The 19,564-nt window shown below is 34.5% G+C and overlaps 1 protein-coding gene across 3 annotated transcripts in view; it reads left to right on the forward strand.

Moving 5' to 3' along the window:
- The window catches only part of CNKSR2 (connector enhancer of kinase suppressor of Ras 2), a 204,006-nt gene that overhangs the window by 94,294 nt on the left and 90,148 nt on the right, over positions 1–19,564 (forward strand). For 2 of the 3 annotated variants that reach the window (XM_065741460.1, XM_065741462.1), the window contains exons 8-9: positions 3,371–3,439; positions 17,913–18,059. The exons of the other annotated variant lie outside the window; for it this stretch is intronic. In XM_065741460.1, the coding sequence (XP_065597532.1) occupies positions 3,371–3,439; positions 17,913–18,059 (216 nt within the window). The remainder of the gene's footprint in view (positions 1–3,370; positions 3,440–17,912; positions 18,060–19,564) is intronic. 3 annotated transcript variants of the gene reach the window in all.

The following is a 19,564-nucleotide window of genomic DNA, read 5'->3' on the forward strand; positions in this document are numbered from 1 at the left end:
AACTAAAAAGCGACAACATAAGCACAGTTGAACAAAGTCTAGAAAGTGTAAGAAAGGAAGTTTTTTACAGCTGAATATCTGAATATACAAGGAACCATCTCTCTCCATAAGTTGCTAATATTGGTTTTAATTTCCCAGAGGCAATGATGAAAATAAAATCTTAATGCATTCCCTCAAAACATTTATCTTTTGTGATTCATGAATGTAATTTAAAACCATGTAAGAAAGCTTCAGTTATGATGGCCTTTCTGCTTTTGTTACTGACGCTCACAGTAACAGCCCTAAGGTTCTCACAGTAATCCAAGAAACTGCATTCTGCTATCTAGGGAAAAGCCTGTTGTGTACTAAAACATTAGAGAAAATGAATTGTGCCTGAGGGAAAGTAAATTGTGTGTCTTTTAAACACACATTTGCTAGCCACTTTAATAAATAAATAAATAAATAAGATGATTCTGATAGATGTGAGGAGAAATATCTAAGCAGCATGGTCAGAGTAAGGTCATGATGATGCAGATTCAATCTGACCCGCTGGTGCTGCTGCCCTGTTTACCATTTATGTTTCAGTTGAACTTCTAGGAAAATTCTAGTCCAAAATCTCTTCCTTTTGAATAAAAGTTTATAGCTTTTATCTTTCTTATTCTCTCATCAAGATAAGACATTGGCACAACTTTTTATCTGACACTTTCCTGACAGATCTCAGAGAAACACTTGTCTTTTCAATAAACATTGTAGTATAGCAACACTAGCTGCCTAATCTAACATAGCATTTTAATCCACAGTTCTGCTTCATCTATTTGCAATTTGAATTTTTATATGCTCAGCTACAAAACCCATTAAGAATTTTTATCTTGCCATTCAGCATTAGGAGCCATCTTTCCTGATGCATCAGCTCTACAGCTCAGATTAATTGCGTTCAAAGCCTTGAAGTATGAGAGAGCAGGTTTCCTTACAGGACACTGCCTTGGAAGATCTTCTCTCTTTGGTGGTCCTGTAGCATCAGAGCAACATGAGTTTTCTGGTTCATGTCTTCCCAATCTTGTTTGAAAATAACACTTGTAAAGAAACGTCGTGGGCTGCACTTACAGCAGGACTGTAACTTTAAAGGAAGTGCTCCCAGTGTTCCCATACATAGTCCACTGGTTGGGTTTGCAGGGTGTACTTAGAGCTCAAGGAAGACAGGCCTTTCAAAAGAAATAATGGGGGCAGGGTTGTATAAGATGGTCTTTCAGACAGTGTCAGTGTTCTAAGGGAACGGGACAAAGACAACATTTAATCTAATGGTCAAAACTAAATCTATTTTGAAGAATACACTTGATTTTTGATCATTTTGATCACTTTTGATTAGCTTGTATGATACGAATGCATGAACATTGGTGACAGGTACTTTCATCTGTTGTTCAAGTCCCAAATTATTACCTAATGAAGTTACAGATTTCATGTGACGCACTATTTTTCTCAGTAAAGCTTCACTAATTGCTTAAAAATCAGAAAATTCCTCTAAAAACATTTATCGATTCTCTTCTGCTCTGTTTTCTTTAAATAGTGATGATAAAAGGTTTTTTTTCTTAATTGCAAAATGAGTATTCTTGCATCAAAAAAGTATTAAGGAATTGCAACATCTTCATAAAATAACAGCCTCGAGACTCCAGTAGGAATGATTTCTCTGTCATGTTGTAGTTTTATTCCAAGCATACTTGCAATGATTTATATATATATTTACAGTAGACTTTTCCAGTCTGAAGATTCCCATATGTTTTACTAGCTCAGCAAACTGCTTCATGAAATTATTGGTTTTGTCAGGATTAAAGCTGTAAATGCTGAAGTCAGTACAGGAGAAAGATGATGTAATAATATCCCTTTGTGTTCAAGGGTAGTGACACAGGATTCACTAGCATAGATATTTTGAGATGCTTAGGTATAAAAATACTGGAGCTAAAATAGTGATTTTACATAGCGGGACTGTAAAGATTGTTGGTGGAATGAATGAATATGCCTGAATGATGAAACATCAGACGGAAGGTAGATCCATGGAACAAAGTTACTAGTGTTAAAATTTTCCCTCAGTTTCCTCCCAGAAAATAGTGTCAAATAGTCAAGACAGCTTTTCTTTATGTAAGTAAAGTTACACTTTTCCCAGACTAGCTTGACTTAGGATGTTCTGAGCAATGCCTCTTATAACTGAGTCATGAGTGACCCATCTTTTAGACACATTTTTCTCTCGGATATATTTCATATAAACACTATTCTTAACCTAAGCCATGAAGCATGTGGAATTGCACTAGAAAGTCATAGCATAGCTATGGAACAAGTATTTTGAACATGGGATGTGATACACAGGTTATAACAAATAATCCACTCTGCAGTCTTGCTGTTCTCAAGACTACCTGAAAATTAATTTATTTTTTTTAGAATCCATAGCAGCTATTTGGAAATCTGCTCCTGAACCAACAAGTTGATTTTTTTCTTTTTTCAGTCTGTCAGTTTTGATTTCTGCCTTTTAATTGATTAAGTGACTTTATAGGCTGGGGGCTGCAGTACTGAGGAAAAATAGAATTGTCTCTATACACAAAGCTTAAGGAAGTTATTTCCTTCAAACAGGTCCTTTTTTTTTTTTCCCCTCAGAAAAGAGTTGGTCTACTGTAAATATAGATGGTAGAAGAGGATAAAGGTTTTTCTGTTGGTTGGTGTTGGTTGGTTTTCTTTTTGATGGCTGTTTTTGAGGCAAAAGCAAAAAACAAAACTTCTTTGCTTCTTGAAAGTGTTCTCGTAGTCGGATTGTGATGCTGGTTGCAATACTTCAATACTTTTACCATAATAATGACCATGAAACTAAGTTACCATGTAACTTATATGATCTTCCTGTCTGGTACCTAGCCTAATCTTCTCACCTTTTTATGCTCCTTTAAGAACGTGAATTTACTGAAATTCTGTGGAATCTATTGAAATATTTAGAAGAAACCCAAAAAGCAATGTTGTGAAATTCATTCATGAAGCAATTTCTAATTAGCCTTCATAGGTTCAACGTTCAGCCAAGGACTGGCTTTCAAGGCTTAAGAGATATCAGATAGCTTTGGGTGGAATTAAATTATAAAGAAATCCTTAAGACTTGGTTATCCTTTAATAATAAATGAATATAGATATATACTCATACCTTCTTTAACAGTTGGTTGTGTTGTGTGCAATAGTACATATTATATTTTTCCTACAACAATGAATTAATTTATAAAATATTTTTTTAATTCTTCATTTCACAGTGGAATGTAATTATCAGTCTAACCTGATTTACATACCTTAGCAATCACACTGCTGAAAGAGAGATGATGACCAGTAAGAACTGTATTCTTTATCATCTCTTTTATTTTAAATTCAGTCACCTGCAGATCGGTGCAAGAAAATCCATGCTGGAGATGAAGTGATTCAAGTTAACCACCAAACTGTGGTATGTATAACTATGTTCTGTGTGAATTGGAGATAGAGGTGTCATGGCACAACAGTATATGTATGGACGAAATGTGTAGAAAAATGTGTTTTATAAAATCATTACTTATTTTAACATCTTTTCTCTTTTGATAATGCATAATTGTTAAGCTCTTAAGTAAAGACTTATCATCTGAGTATCACTGGATTTATCATGAAATCAAACTAGGTAATGGCTGCTTGGGAGATATAGTAGGGTTTTCTTCTTACCTATGCTCTGTTAATAAACGGTTTCAGTGTGAAAGAAGGCTTGGTTTGAAGGCATGCAGGGAAGATATGAAACTATTGTGACCTTGTTTCTATTGGTCAAGGTTTATTCCTAGAAGCTGGAAACCTTCTATTTTTCTAAATCTATTGCTCCGACACTATTGGAATATGTAGAACATGGCTATCAAGAACAACAGCAGTTTAAATTCCTATATTGTGCCAAGGATGTTTAGCTTAACATAAACTCAATTTTTCAGACTTGAGAAGGTGAGACAAGTATCTTAGATATGAGAAGCAAGTGTAACTAATACCAGGCAAATTGGTTTCTCTGTGAACAGATGTATGTTAGTCCACAATGACTTCAGGACTGGTGGACTGTTAAACTACCTAAGAAAAGGTAAACAGAAAAAAGGGGACTGTTAGTATAGAAAACAACCATCCTTTTTCACAAGTACAGTGTTATTGTTTTTTTTCTTTTGTTTTGTTTTTTAAAGATCTGTGAGTCAGTTTAGGGTATTAATTAGATATGTCCTTGCAAACAATTTAAATGGTAGAAAAGGATCCTATATTTCCATTATTAATACAGCAATCATTTGTTAAAAGTGTGTTTCGTCATTCCCCATAGGGTTCCACATATAGCTTTAGGCCACTGTATATCATGTCAGCTCTTCTCCACAAATTAGTATAATATTTCAGCATACCCTCCAGCTAAGTTTGATATCAAATATACTGTGCATGTGTGGAACTTAAGAGAAGCTATCTTTTGAACTAGGCAATATAAATTGATAAACTGTACCAGATTTGGGTGAGTTTTAATATTTTCCCCCAGAATCATTTCTTCATAAGTTCTGTATTCCATGATTAGTTATGTTTATGGTTGATGACTAATTTATTTATGTTTTTTCTGTATTAAGAAAGCTTACAATACTAGTGTAGTATGAAAAACTATAAAACACTCTTACACTTTCCATTTCCTATACAAGCTACTTTTTCCAATACTTTTGTTTTTGCTGTACCATTAAAAGTTTTCATATCAATTTGGAAATTTCCAGCCAATCAGGTATTAATTCCAGTTTTGTCATATCTATATTGCATTTATTTGATGAAATTACCAGATTCTTACTCCTAACACTATTAATGAAAACATTATGACAGGTCTTAAGCATTTTCTTTCATATCCGGATGTAATTCTGAATGTAGGATTTAGATATTTTGACTTTTGCATCAGTGAAACTATCTATTTTGAGTTACAGGAAAGAAAAAAATAAAGTTGATTTTAATTCTAGAAAAAAGGAGCATAGGGGAGCTTAGAGAAGCTTTATCTTATTTATGCTATTTTATTTAAAAGCGGTAACATTTTATGTAGAAGGTATGTATAGAAATAGGCAATATCATGCATTTGCATGTTTTCCTCCTTCGTTGTATCAAAAATTAAACTAATTGGCAACTTTGATACTATATAAATTTAATGTTCTTGTATTTTAACGTTGACTTTCCACAGTAAAACTTAATAGCACCTTCTGTACTACCTTTACAAAAGTATGCTTCATTCCCTTTTCAATTCCTAGAGCCAAAATATTCAGTCTTTTCTACAAGCATTTCAACTTTTGGCTTCTTATTTCTTCTGGCAAGAGTTTTAATCAGTCCTTTTGTACTCTACCATGAGGAATTTAGCTTACAGTTCTAGGAATGTGGTTTTATGAGAAGTATTCTTGGTTATAGCGATTCTCGCTTTGGAGTTGAAGAATTCTGAAGATGATTGTTTACACTTTTTCTGTTTATTGAATTATTTTTTTCATATTTCATATACTTCTCAGTAATTGCAATTGCAAGAAACAGTTCCTTCTTGTACATATCATATTAGTATAACGCAAGTTATAAAAATAACTATGGGTAGGTCTTGTAAAGTACTGTTCACTTGTAACTAGCATTTGGATGGTGTCTTGTAATTGGAGAATCAAACATCGAAATAAATGAAATGTTAAAAAATTATTTTAACGTTCTCTTCTTCCATATTTTCTTCAGACATTTTAATGTATTCTATCAAAATTAATACCTGACTTTCAGTACTGCATGTTTCGAAGTATTAGTGTATATATATGGGGAAATCCATGTAATTGTTTTAAAAATTCAAATTATTAACTAACACTTTTTACTCAATTCACGTTTTAGTCGTGAAAGTTCTGAAATTAGGTGAATAGTTAAGTGACTTAAATTGATTTTTTTAGTACAAACATCCTAATACTGGATTTCAACTAATTTTTAGATTTTCTATTGATGTACTCTCTCTGCTTGCTGCAGTAGTGTTTTATCTTCATACTATTTCAGCTGGCAGTGAAATCAAAGGATTTCACATTATTACCCAGATCTTTTGCTGTGTCACAACAATATATGTATAACAGGGTGTGTTCCAGTTTTGCTAGCTGGAAGTTTGGAATGTAAATAACTTTTGAATTAAAATAATAATAATAATTAAAAAAAAACCACCTAAAGTCAATTATAAGTTAAGCCTAAAGTCAATTATAAGTTAATATTCAGAAAATGTCCCTTTTAAGTTGTGGTTTATTGATGCTAGATCGCTGAATCTTCTGTCAGTTTTGCCTTGTAGGTTAGACTGTTTTATGTAGCTCCGTAACTAAAGACACAGCTCTTCCATTAGAATTCAAAAATTGCATTCCCTTAAACTTTCAAGTAAATTCCATTCTTTATCTCCTTTAAAAGCTTGGCTTTCTAAAACAGTTCCAGTGCTAACTAAAAGGACTTATTGAGGCAATTCAGATGTTTCACTGTACTTCAGTGCTCACGTTTCTTCCCATACATCATTCAGGAGTGTATTTCGCCTCGAGATACTCTTTTCTTTTAGTCAACTGTAAGTGCAGGATACATGAGTTATTACTGTTTTTAGTATTCTTTCTGATTGCATCAGTGATAAGTCTATGTAGAAAATATGGAAAGCAGAAAACGTGAGGTATGCATTGAGGAAGCAGGATTCCCAAATAAAAGGTGGTTGTTGTGTCTTCTCCCAAGAAAATGTCTATGTTTGGGAGAAATTCTTAGCATGGTGTTTATACCTTAAAACAAGTATGATATGACATGGATTTCATACAATTATGATATGCCATGATAGATGTGGATTTCCACAGTTTCTGTTCGTTAGCTAATATCTATCAGAAATTGTAAATAAAGAGGATGGAAAGAATTTGTTCAGTTCGGCAAAATAGGCAAATATGAGCAGTTATTGGCCTGTTTAATGTAGAAGCTGCTATGTTTTATGTGTATGGGGCTTCTTCTGGAGTTGTCTATATGACACCTATCTTTTCAATGGTATTTTCTCTAATGTGGGAACCAAGACAGGCCAGAAGGAGCTGGTTGCTGAAATAATTTTTGCATTTACACTTCAAAAACTTTGAGATGTTACTAAAATTAATCTGAAGCCATACGGATATATTTACAGGACTGGATCTTGCATTTCTGTAGAGTAAAGCGTTTAGGAAGAGTATGAAGTCTTTCCAGATCTTATCCTAACTTAATCCCTGTGTAGAAAAAAAGGGAGCAGGTTTTTAAGTTTCAGTGTGCAATGAGCCAACCTCTGCAGACTCAGGCTTTGTGGAGAGATAGCAAATTCCAGCTGGTAGGAAACTGTGAACTTGAGGCACTTAGAAATTCTGGACTATATGAATATAAAATGCATTTTTGTAGTAGACACCATTTCATTTGGAGAAAAGCAAACCGCAAAAAACTATCTTAGAATTTTACAAAAATGTTGCAGACATTTCTATTTCTTCAGATTTCTGCATTGCATTTTTTTTTTTTCAGATGTGGACTTGTTTTTTTCTGAATACAGGTATTTTCTATAGGAACTTATTAGCTTGGCTTTGAAGGAAACAATATGTCCAGTGAGTTTCTGAGAAAAAATGATCAGGAAAATGCAAGGGACAGGACAGTAGAGGGAACAGCAATCTCAGTCCAAGATTTTGATGTCAAATGTTTGAAAGCTCGCAAAACAGCTTCCATTAACATCTTTCTTTTAAACTAACATTTTTATTCTTTTATGATTCTTGACTTGAATAATAAAATGATGCAGCAAAATCATAAATATTCAAAAGAAATGTGTCTTGCCCTCAACTTCTATTGCTCGTATGTGTGTGCATTTATGGATGATGAGATAAAATAATAACTCCTGGATTGTGGTTTTAATTCTTTCCAGATCCTTGGGCTTCCTCTGTTAATAATGATTTAATAAATGTTAACAAGAATATTTGATTTTAAGAATAAGTGAGATTTACAGCTAAAAGCTTTTTTAGGTATACTCAGATATGTTAATGGAATTCTTTATGGAAATAATCTGGTTCTCTGTAGGACTCTGTTATGAGCTCTCTGTAGTTTGTCAGTATACGAGGACCATACCATGATTTGTGGTGAGTGTAATCTGTCCTCCAAATTCTTTCCAATTTTTTCAGTTAATCTCTTTATTCTTACTTCATCATTGTTGTACAGTACTGATAAAGGAACTTAATTGTCATGATCCTCTAAAATGAAACAAATTGGAATTTATGTTGAGATCATGTGATGTTATTAATGATCTCTTTTTCACAGTGTTATTGTTTTGTTTTTTTTCACATACATGTGCAAATACAGAAATAAATGTAGTACTTTATATCCCAAATGTCAGGAGTGTGATATTGCAGAAATTGAATGTGCAGGGGAAGATGATTTTATTTTCCCATGATGAGTGCAAATCAAATGTTTTTATATTAGTATAGATTTTATATATAGACAGAGAGACAGACAGAAACTTGACAAATACAGATGAATTATGTTGTGCTTTCCAAGAAATACTCTCCATGGAAAGAGGATGCTCATGTATCCTGAAGAGTAGGAAGGATTGAGTGGATTCTATGGAATTTGGAAAGTGCTCACATGTTATGTATGTAGATGAATTTCATTTTAGTTTTCAGCAAATAGTTTTTTAACTAAAGTAAATGTTAGTGAAAAAAAAACCAACTAGCAGAGGTTCCGTGGATAAAGCATCTCTGCTTGGAGTACTTCCCTATGCATCTCAGAACTGTGAAACTTGAGCACCACTGTTCAGGAGCACAAATTGTGGATGTTCTTGCTTGATGAATATGTCTTCAGATTATCTCTGTGGCTTGTTCAAAGTTGACAAGCGAAATGCACATACTGCTTTGCTTAGTGCAGCCTTATTTTTATGCAAAAAGCATACAGTATCATCCACTTGCTCTTCTAACTGTGTCATGACAAATCAAGCAACAAATGAGTCATGGTTGCACCTGTTAAACAGAGACTTGGCCAACACATGCTACATCTTGTTTCTACTGAACATTAAATAATTTTCCTTTGCTCCTTCCACAACATTCTCACACTTACCTACACACCTGAGGAGGTAGTGGAACTAGTTCATTTGCAACAGAAAGCCACATGTGCTCTTCAGTAGCTACCTGTCTTCCATTTGATAACAATACTTAAATGCATGACTGCTTCTATCTGAAGTCAAATGGCTTATTTAGCTTAGCTGAAAGCATTAAAGCCATGCTTTCAAGTAGAAAGGGAACACTGGAAGGGTTAGTCTTAAATCATAATTGTGGTAGGAATACCACAATTGTGGTAGTGTCTTTGTGAGTGTCAGGATTGGACTCGTGAAGTGGATACCAACATCCCACTTTCACTGTGCTCTTTGATTCATGCTCCAGAGCACCTGGTCTGTACCCTCTGCTATGTAAATGCAGCACTATAAGGACATGTGTTTGGCATGATAAACCTTAGCTGTGGGATCAGGATGCTTTTCTTGTAGATATATAGAAGTCCAGCTGCAAGAAACTTGATTACTAGAGGAAGCTTTGGAGGAACTAACAGAAGAAACTGGTTCTAGTGATGTTTTTCCTCAATTAGGAATGAGATATGAATCAGTGCTAATGCATGCAATTCCTGGTAATTTACTCTGCCAACTGATTACAGTCATGGAAAACCTGTAGCCATTTCCTTCAACCCCACAATCTCTTGAAAACATAGTTTTCTTTCTGTCCTGTCTGTAACACCTCTGAATAGGCAGCTGTGTTATTGCAGCCTGGTTAGTTCATTCATGTGACTAGACAAACATATGAATACCATTCATCAGGTTGTGGATTTCTTCCAATATTTTTCTTTGGGAAAATAATATTCTTTTGTAATTAATGGTGTGGATACCACACCTGGGTTGATTTGAAGATATTAATGTCCATTTTTAAAACTATAATTGTATTAAGAATTCTACTGCAGTAACGGTTGATTTTTCTGTAGATGTTTTTGGTAGGTCTTCATGATTTCACCACTGGTGATAACCAATTTACTGATTCCTTAGAAAAATCAAGTGGTTTCACGCAAACTGTTCTTATGACTATACTCATATATGTATATCTGGTAAGGATGGCTGCAGTATTTTGTGTAGTATTTTTGAGTTTCAGTTGAAGAATTCATCTTTCTGGACAAAATTTACTGTAGGAGTATGGGTTCTAATTATTTCATTTTTTAAAGTTGTTCTGTATTTTGCTTTATTTCCCGTATTACATTAATAATGTCTCTATTTAAAAAAGCAGCTGTAAGAGGTTCTTTAAATGGCATTAACGTATCCAACAGAAATATTTAAATACAATGCACTGCCAAATCCTTATGAATATATTTCTAATTTAAATACATATATAACATATACATAACCAAAGCGCAAGTATATATATTGAACTTTCTGTCCTACATGAACAAGCTAAAAAGCTTGCTGTTAGTTTAAGATCATATATGTGAATTTGGAAAGAAGGACAGGGATTATTCTGCTGCTAAGAATCTTTATTTTAACTGAGATTACTGAAAATTAAAGTACGCTGTAGAAAAGCAAAGGATAAGGAGACATCTTCAAAGTCATACAGATAAACTGACTGATAGTACAGTAGTGCACAGCCTGCACCAAATGTGTGCTAGTCTCAGTCGTTTTGAATACCCCTGTGCTATCCACAGGTAGCAGCTGCAAGTTGCACAACTGATCTTCAGCTTTCAGCCTGATCTTCTGCTGCATGATTCATTAACTTTGATGAAGTTGGGAGGTGACAGGGAGTGAGAGATTGGGATAATTGTAGAAGTGGATCAAAGCAGTAGGAAAAGCAAATTAATGCTGTGTCATGAGGGAAGGAAAACTAAAGCAAGGAAATTCTCTGCTTGATTTGAATTCATGTGCTCTGCTTATATAAATTATTATTAAAAAAAACCCTCATTACTGGATTAGAACACCTCAGTGGCTTGAACACTACACATTGTCTATGAATGATCACTTTAATAGCAGTAAAATGAAACAGGAACAAAAAGAACTCTCAGGGCTAAACAATGAATGATTTACTATGGCAATTTCCTGTAATTCTCCATCCCTCTCCTTCCCTCCTTCCTTTAGTTAAATGATGCTGCTTAGCTTTCCAGCTTAATTAAAGGCTTTTGTTGTTGATTGGTTTTTAGTTTGGTATGTGTTTTTTTCAGTTTGCTTGGATACTGGTAACCTTTGAAAACTAAATTTTTCATTACAACTTCTAGGTAAACTAGATAATTTATTTTTGCTATATGAGTCAGATTCAAGAAAGACCTTTTTCAAGCACTGTGTAGCTGTGGGGGTAGCTGTGGATCTCAATGAATTTATACATTGAAAAGAGCAGGGGTCAAAGGCTGTTGGAATTATTCATTCAGTGGAATCCTTCTAAAATGTTAAGTTGTCATAATGTAAATCTAACATGAAAAAAAATGTATTTATGTGTGTGTAAGCACACATGTTTATGTGTACTTCTTATTTAAATTCCTAAACAGCCATTTGGGAAATTTAAACATGAGAACATGCAATGCATACACATGCGTGCCTCAAATTTCTGCTGTGTGATGTAAGTGCACAAAAGAATTACTGTAAGGGAGATGTGGCTGTGGTGGCTTAATAATGCAGTTCTTCCTGAGGAGCATATTCCTTCTGCTGGAGAACTTAACTTTTTCCGCCATGAGGATTGAGGCCTCTCACATCTATACTGCAGAGTAATCTGTGTGAAACCAGGTTCTGATCTGGTCTGCTTAAATCCTTCCTGAGCACTCAGCTCTTACAAACTGATTAGGCATTTATCAGCACTTTTCTACTCAGCCTTGAATTTTCTTGATATCTCACCTGTGGCCAGCCAGGGATACTGAAATGTCTCTGTCCCTTGAGGGAGTCTCACTGAAATGATGCTCTCCATGTGTTCCTTGGAAGCATCTGGAAATGAGGCCAGTATCTTTATTTATCGTGGTTCAATGTCTGTACCCTTGTTGAATAAGAGGTAGGGCCTGCTCACCACAGGGTGGGTTTCAAGACCTTGTTCCCTGCAGGATGTGTGTAAGTTGTATTTATATTGCACAAAAGTGATCACCGGGAATTGGAACCAGAATCCTCGTTTCCCTGCTCCCAAGGCAGTGCACTGATGATTTCTTGCCATTTGGATGACTGGGATTCTTACCTGAGTATTTCTGTCAGCATGGTACTTTGCCTTTCACCTGAAATTGCTACAGATCTTGGTACTTGAGCTTGAAAGACTGAATTAACCCCTCTGAGGCTAAATAATGATGAGATTCACATTCCCTGAGTGGGTGGAAGGCTTCCAAATTACCAGACCTGTCTGTCTCCTCTGCTGGTCTGTACCCCTGGTTGAGGAGAGTGGAACCTTATAGCCGTTGTGCTGGAGGCAACAGGTAGCTGTGGGGAATCCCATGTACCAAGCTAGAAGAAGTGCTTCAGACTTGAGAGAAATATAAAAACCAAGCAAACTGAAATTCAGCTTTTTTTTTCATAGTAGTATCCTAAAACAGGGAAACAACCCCCTCCCCTTTTTTTTTTCTCAAAAATCATTCCTTGTCACCAAATATTTGTGAAAAAGGTCATATTCAAATCCATATACTTGTAGTCTTTGCTCTTCCTTACAAATATCCTCATTTATTTGTCCTAGAATGTAGTTAGTAATGATTCAAAAGCAAAACAGTGAGGTGATTTTGAACTGACAGATATGCGTTGTTAGTTAGCAGTGTCCAAGCTTCAATACAGTTCTGATTCTGTGTTCCTGGATTGTTCACGTTTCTGCTGCTCCATGAATTCTGTTGCTTGTCTGGGTTAACGTGGTGCTCCATAGTTGTGTTACTAATATTTGTGAAGTTTGTTGACTTATAGTGAAGCAGAGCAGAACAAATACTTAAAAGGAACAAGATAATAAAATTAGTCAGAAGCTATTCTCTGGATCAGATATGTTTTCTGAAAATGAAATATGATTACGGTAGCTTAATGAGACCTGATGATATCTAGCTCTCAGTTTTGGTCATAGTTTAGTTTATTCATAGGAAAATCTCTTAATTGTGAGCTTTAGCTTTATGTAGCCAAAACTGGATATTAAAATGACTTATAGTTTAGAGATAATAAGCAACATTTTTAATAAAACAACAGGATTTTTTTTCAAGATACGATTTTTCTTTAATCTGTATACAAACAGGGTTTATGTGGCTTTAGACAATGATGCATAGTGATGTGATCAGTAACATTCTAAGGGTGCAAAAAAAACCTAACATCTATAACAATGGGTAAAATATAATCATATTCATTTAAATAGTAAATCAGAGGTATTCCTTAATTAGAATTACAGTAAATGTAATCACAGTGTTATGTATCTCTCTTCTCTGGGAGAGTACTGTTACATAAGCATGGATTTCATTATTATTCTAGCCTAATAAGCTAGATAAATCCTTGAAAGACATCTGCTACCCTCCTGACACTACTTCATTCACTACATAAATATACAGCTTTCATCTCTGTGGTAGTCCATGCTGCAAACATCCTTCTGTGATTTCCTCACCCTATAATGTTTTCTGGAGGTGGAAGACCTATGGCCTTCCTTTATTTTCTAACCTTTTCAGGCATCTGCAGCTGGGAGAAAGGATTGCTACTAACATTTGTTTCACAGGACTGCCAGCTGACCATTCCTCACTTGTAGTCAGTGTTCATGGAAATCAATCTTCAAATTTAACAGCGTGAACCCAGATAGTTCTTTGTCATATTCTGACTTGCTCAACAGTCAGGTAGATTTGATAGACAATGAAGTGCGGTGGATTTCTGTTTTGTTAGGTTTTCTTTTCTTTTTTTTTTCTTAAATACTAGTTTTTATTCACAAGATACAAGTTGGGAGCAAGGGGGTTTCTTTAAAAAAAAAAAAAGAAAAATTTTTAAGATGAATATGCCTTCCTCCTTGAAATTCTATTTTTATTAGCTCAAAAATGATTAAAGCTTGAATCTTGTAATGGTCAATATGTTAAAGAGTTCTGGCTGCATTCCACTTACAACAAGCACTGAAAGAATAAGAATTTTTATTATCTTTCTGTTCTAGTAACTTTTTAAAATTAAATGGCAGAGTGGATTTTCCATATTTGCTCAGCAATAAAATAGCAGACTGCTTTCAGTTTATATTTAGCAGGAAAATATTACTTTTACTTCAAAAGTATAAATATATTAGTCCTTTTCTCTTTTACAAATCTGCAATTCAGGAATTAATTAACATAAGTGGGGGAAAAAAAGAGTATTCATAGAAACAGAAATTCTGACATTGACTTTCATGGGACTCTGGTGACCCTTTGACCAGGAATATGCCTGTAAAAGTATGGATTCTGTTCTATTTGTCATTTTATGATAATTCCACTACCATATGATGTAATTTCAGTATGCATTAGATTTACCTGCTGTTTTCAATTTCTGCTGCAGCTTTGTAGTCTCCTTTAGCAATCTTTTCTGGATTTTTCAGACTGTAGTTTATTTGGTAATGCATCTAAGGATACCTACAATCAAGTCATTCCATGGTGCTCACTCCTATCCCTCTTGCTCAATTTCCCCCATCTATGCATTTACCTTCCTTTGCTGCTCGAGTCCCTATTTCTTCTCTTCCATCCTTCTCCAAACTCTCTCCCTGCACTCAGTGCTGAGCTGTGCTGGCAGCCTAGTTGGAGACTCAGGCACAGCAGAGCAAAACCCAAGGCTGGGTTTAGGCTGCCACTAACAGAACATCTGACCACAGCTTTTATAATGACATGCAGCTTAACAATGGGGGCTTTCTTCATTCTTATAAATGAGTACATGGATGGTATAGTGCACTGATTAAAAAATGAATTTCTTCAGATGATATAAAGCAAGAAAAGTGGCCTGGAAAATAATCCTCTTACTTTTCAACTCCCAGACCAGTGAGGAAACTTTTTTTTATTACTGCCTGTGTTTGCAGTACGTGGGCAAGATATAAGATATAATAGGGGCTTTAAAAGCTGTGCCAAAAATCTTGATGATTAGAAGTTGAGAATTGACAGCTGTGATGGTAATGAGATAGTTGAAGACCCCGAGGAGAGACCAAAGAGAATAAGTTTAAATCATACTTAGAAAAATATTTAGATTATGTAGCTCTAAAGCAAATTTGTGGAAAAGCATTTTCAGTTCCAGATATATTCATAGCCTTTTCCTCTTACCAGCCTAACCTCATATAAAATTACTTCTGTATAGTCCCTATCAAATTGAATTTTGATGGTACCTGAACAATGTAGGAAATGAAAATCATGTCTCCTTCTTGGATACCAGCTTCTTTCAGTTGATTGTGGACATTCTTCTAAAGTTCCTCGTTCCTCTTAGACCCATGTGATCATTTCTGTCCAGAAGATGGAAAACAAGCCAAAGACTGCCTGGACCTGCTGGAAAGCTCCTGATAGGAAACCAAGTAAAAACAGAGGATGAATGTCATTTGAAAATCATAGTAAACTCTGAGATTTTCTAAGAAAATTGAGTAAAATTGTTTATATTCATGAGCTTCTAAATTAAATACATCAGATCTAGTGCTTTGAAGTGATTTTTTTCTTTAATCTCCCTAATTCTCATAAAGAGACTAGTTAATCTTCCATTTATAGCAACATAAAGCCTAGTTGAAATACACAATATTGTTTATTTCTGCAAAGTATGACCTTGCACTTAAAATAATTTAAAAGCCACTAGCTTAAGCAAGAGAAACCAATTTTATTTATATCTCTCTGGCTATTTCAGTGATAAACAGATGGCTTTACAGCAAAGTCTTCCCATGCAGCATCCTACCAACTTAAATGGCAGGAAATATACTGCTTGATTCTATAGCTAGGGTCACATCATTTTCTCCTCCAGGCTCCCTGTGCTTCTTTATTCAGTAGAAGTATTCCTCTCCGTAAGACTGTCTTCAGTTTTTACATTAGTCATTGGTAGTTTACAGAGATACCTTATGTGAACTGTGGGCTTCTAATTCTTCTTTTGGGTAGCACAGTGCAAATGGAACGATATGGATGCCCAATGTAATGCTATGGAACTGTAGGTAATAGACTGTTCCTAATATGCAGTGGAAGTCTCTGAAAGCAGTGTTGTATTTTTTATGAAATTGTGATATTAAAACACAAAGCTTGTACTTGCAGAAACTTGGTTTCAGTGCAATTGAAAGAGGATGGAGACTTCAGCAGAATGTAGATTTTGAGCTAAACTTGACTTTGTTCATGTTTAATTATATTCAAAGTATAATAGCCATATCCCAAATACAGGGGACTGAAAATAAGAATTCCAGCATGTTTGGAAGTCTTCTGTGGAAGCTGGAAAATATTCAAAAAACATAAGTGTTGCCAACATCCCGTTTCTTTGTTTACAATAATACTGCTGTAAAAAGTACATCTTGGATATAATGAAGTTTTCAGTGGTGGAAAAAGACAGGTAGGTTCACAGTAGCTGAGCAAAAGCGGTGAAGTCTGAACCATGTTTTTGATGCAGTATTGTTGATGTATTACTATTGGCATAAGTTGCATGTTTATGTGAGAGTATCAGATCTTAAAAGCAGCCATGTTAAGAAAACAAAGTGAGTTTTGGTGTAATAGGTAATAAGGTGAAAATAAATAAACAAAGTAGCAACGGTGTACCTTAAATATAGGTTTCAAATACATTTGTTTCTTATATCGTTATGTCAATGATAAGGGTGATCTGCATTGTGTTTGTTCACGTTGCTTGTTTGATTATTTTCAAATATATGGGCAAGATATAATGTATCATTACCACTGCACACCTCTAGAAGTTCTTTTAGAAAGAATTTCTCATCTCAATTTTATAATTTTCTTTTTAACACGGTTCTTGCATCAATTCCGAAAGCAGACAAATGCTTGCAACTGTGTTCCTTTAAACAACAGGAAAGCACACTTGTAAATGTATAGGATAAAGGCAGGAAAGCTGTCAAATTTACCAAAATATTCATTTTCTAAGTATACAGGCCAAGATTTTCAAGGAACATATGATTATGTGTGCCGTAACTCTATGTGCCAGACTTGAAGATGCAAGGGTACAATATCTTAATCCATCTCAAGACAGATGTCTGAACTCAAGCTTTATTTAGACAGGTGCTGTTGCAATGGTTGTGCTGTTTTAATATTTGAAGAAATTTTTTTTCAAAAATACAAAGTGAATGATTCATAAATCTTCTGCTTCATAAAGCTTCTGCTTAGAAATAAAAACTTGCTACTTTCCACTTTAGTCAAGTTTTTAATTTTAGAATGTTTCAACATGCTGTAATTCAACAAGGAAAATTGTATTTTGGTCTAATACTCAAGTAGTGACTAGACTGTCATTGATTTGCTATTTGTTTCTGAAATCATCAGGAAAGTACTATTTAAGAAAAGGCCTTGTGATTCTGATTTTATTTTTATAGCGTGGTGAAGGGTAGAAGTTTTGTGCTTGCATAAGCAACTAGAAGTGGAATGACTGCATGCGGTTAGTGGACTTTAAATAGTAACTATAGAGTAATAAAATGCTCAGTTTTCAACTGAAGTGTATGAGCAAAAGCCAGGGCTTTTTAACCTTCTGGTTTCTAAAGTCTGTGTATGGAGCAATTTTTAAAAACACTTTGAGGTTTGACTGTGTTTTTACAGTGCAGTAACAATAGTTTATTAATTCTGAAACGTGAAATTATGCATATCCATCTGAATGCATTATAATAATTATTTTAGTTGACATTATTTTTATGCAGTAATTCTTTTAGTATTTCTAGAGTTTATCTTTAAAATTTATATACGCTCCTATTATGTTATTTTACTAATATTATTTAAAAAGGGAACATTACATATTGAATATTGTACCTCAATTTTATTGTAATGATTTTACTGGTTACCAGGTGGGGTGGCAGTTGAAAAATTTGGTGAATGCACTACGAGAGGATCCGAGTGGTGTTATCTTAACTTTGAAAAAGCGACCTCAGAGCATGCTTACCTCAGCACCAGCTTTACTGAAAAATATGAGATGGAAGCCCCTTGCTCTGCAGGTAATGAAGCTTAATCATAAGTCATACACCATCATTTTAGCTATAAACTATCTCAGTGATGCTTTATTGTGCTTCATCTCAGCAGCATATGGATTTACTCTTGTATGCTTTGAAAAATTGTTTCTGAAATGATTTCTCTGCAGTTTGTTCTCATAGGCTCAATTGAAATTAAACCTGTTAGTAGAACTTATCAAAGTTCATAAGTTATCAGCAAAGTGCTTTGCAATGTGGAAAAGTAGTCCCAAAAACTTCCCTAGCCATAGGGAAGAAAGCATACTTAAGAAACTTAGATTTTCATTTATCTTCTTGTTAAGCTTTCCATACATTATAACTTCAAAGAAAGAGAGACATAGGAGATCTTTAATACTCAGTTTGATTGGTCATGAAATTGTAGGAAAATGTATGCAGTGATTTTCTTCCACAAAACACTTGACCACAAAATTTGCCCATATAAATAAATCTGCATGTTTCTCAAAATTTTCCTTGAGAAGGAACCACTGCACATGGGTTTAGTAGAGGATGGCCAGCTGGATCTTTATTTTTAGTAAACCTGCAATGTGCTGAAAACCATGAGATGGTTTCATTAAAGCTTTCATGTTTCACTCTAGGATAAAATGCTAGTGTGATGGATTTCTCTAGGAAATAAAAGTTATCTCAGACTGATGAAAGTATGTAACCAACAGATGGAACTGAAAAAATAATCTCTTTTTTAAATTCAGTTCAGATAGGGCAATGTTTAGAATTTTATTTTCTTTACATAACAAATGCATTCTTCAGTACATTTTTACTGCCACAATAAAAAGTCTAATCTAAAAGTAAGTACACTTGAGAGAGAAAAGATTTTCACCTAGTTCAGGAGAAAAGAAAATGAGATGTGGAAATGCCACTGCTAATGGCTGTGGTGTTTGCCTTTTAAAATAATAGTGGATTCGTAAAAAGAACTGATATATTGAAGAACTTCTTTCCACTGTATATTTTTATACGTTTATGTTACCATCGTTGAATACCTCATTGTCAGTCAAACTGAATAAGTTTATAAAAGATCGGTATGTCTTGGTTCTCCAGATATAAAGCATTGACAATATATGTGACATAAACTTTCAACCAAAAATGAGTATCTAAACACAAAATTGCTGATCTGTATGCCTGATTAGAGTCTATGAATGTCCATACTTGAAGGCTATGCTTTTTTATCATAGCTTTAGTGAGAGTATCAGTACAGATGAAAAATGCATATCATTGCTTCACTGCTTTAAATGAGCTCAAATGCTTTCAGTTGGTATCCTTTTTGGATGAGTTTGGTTCAGTATATAAACTTCAGTCTATCATTTGCCTCCAGAATAATTCAACTGAAGATTACACAACAGAAATTTATGCAACAAGCTATTGACCTTAGCAAGTAGGCAATTAAATCAAAAGGGTGGGAAGAAATTGAACAAAAACAATCTAAACAAAGTCTAGAAAGAATGTGAGGATTCCTATAGGCCTGTTACAGTGAAAACAGT

Source organism: Cyrtonyx montezumae, unplaced genomic scaffold (assembly GCF_038088225.1).
Source record: "Cyrtonyx montezumae isolate F1298 unplaced genomic scaffold, pur_monq_1.0 scaffold_3, whole genome shotgun sequence".
NCBI lineage: Eukaryota > Metazoa > Chordata > Aves > Galliformes > Odontophoridae > Cyrtonyx > Cyrtonyx montezumae.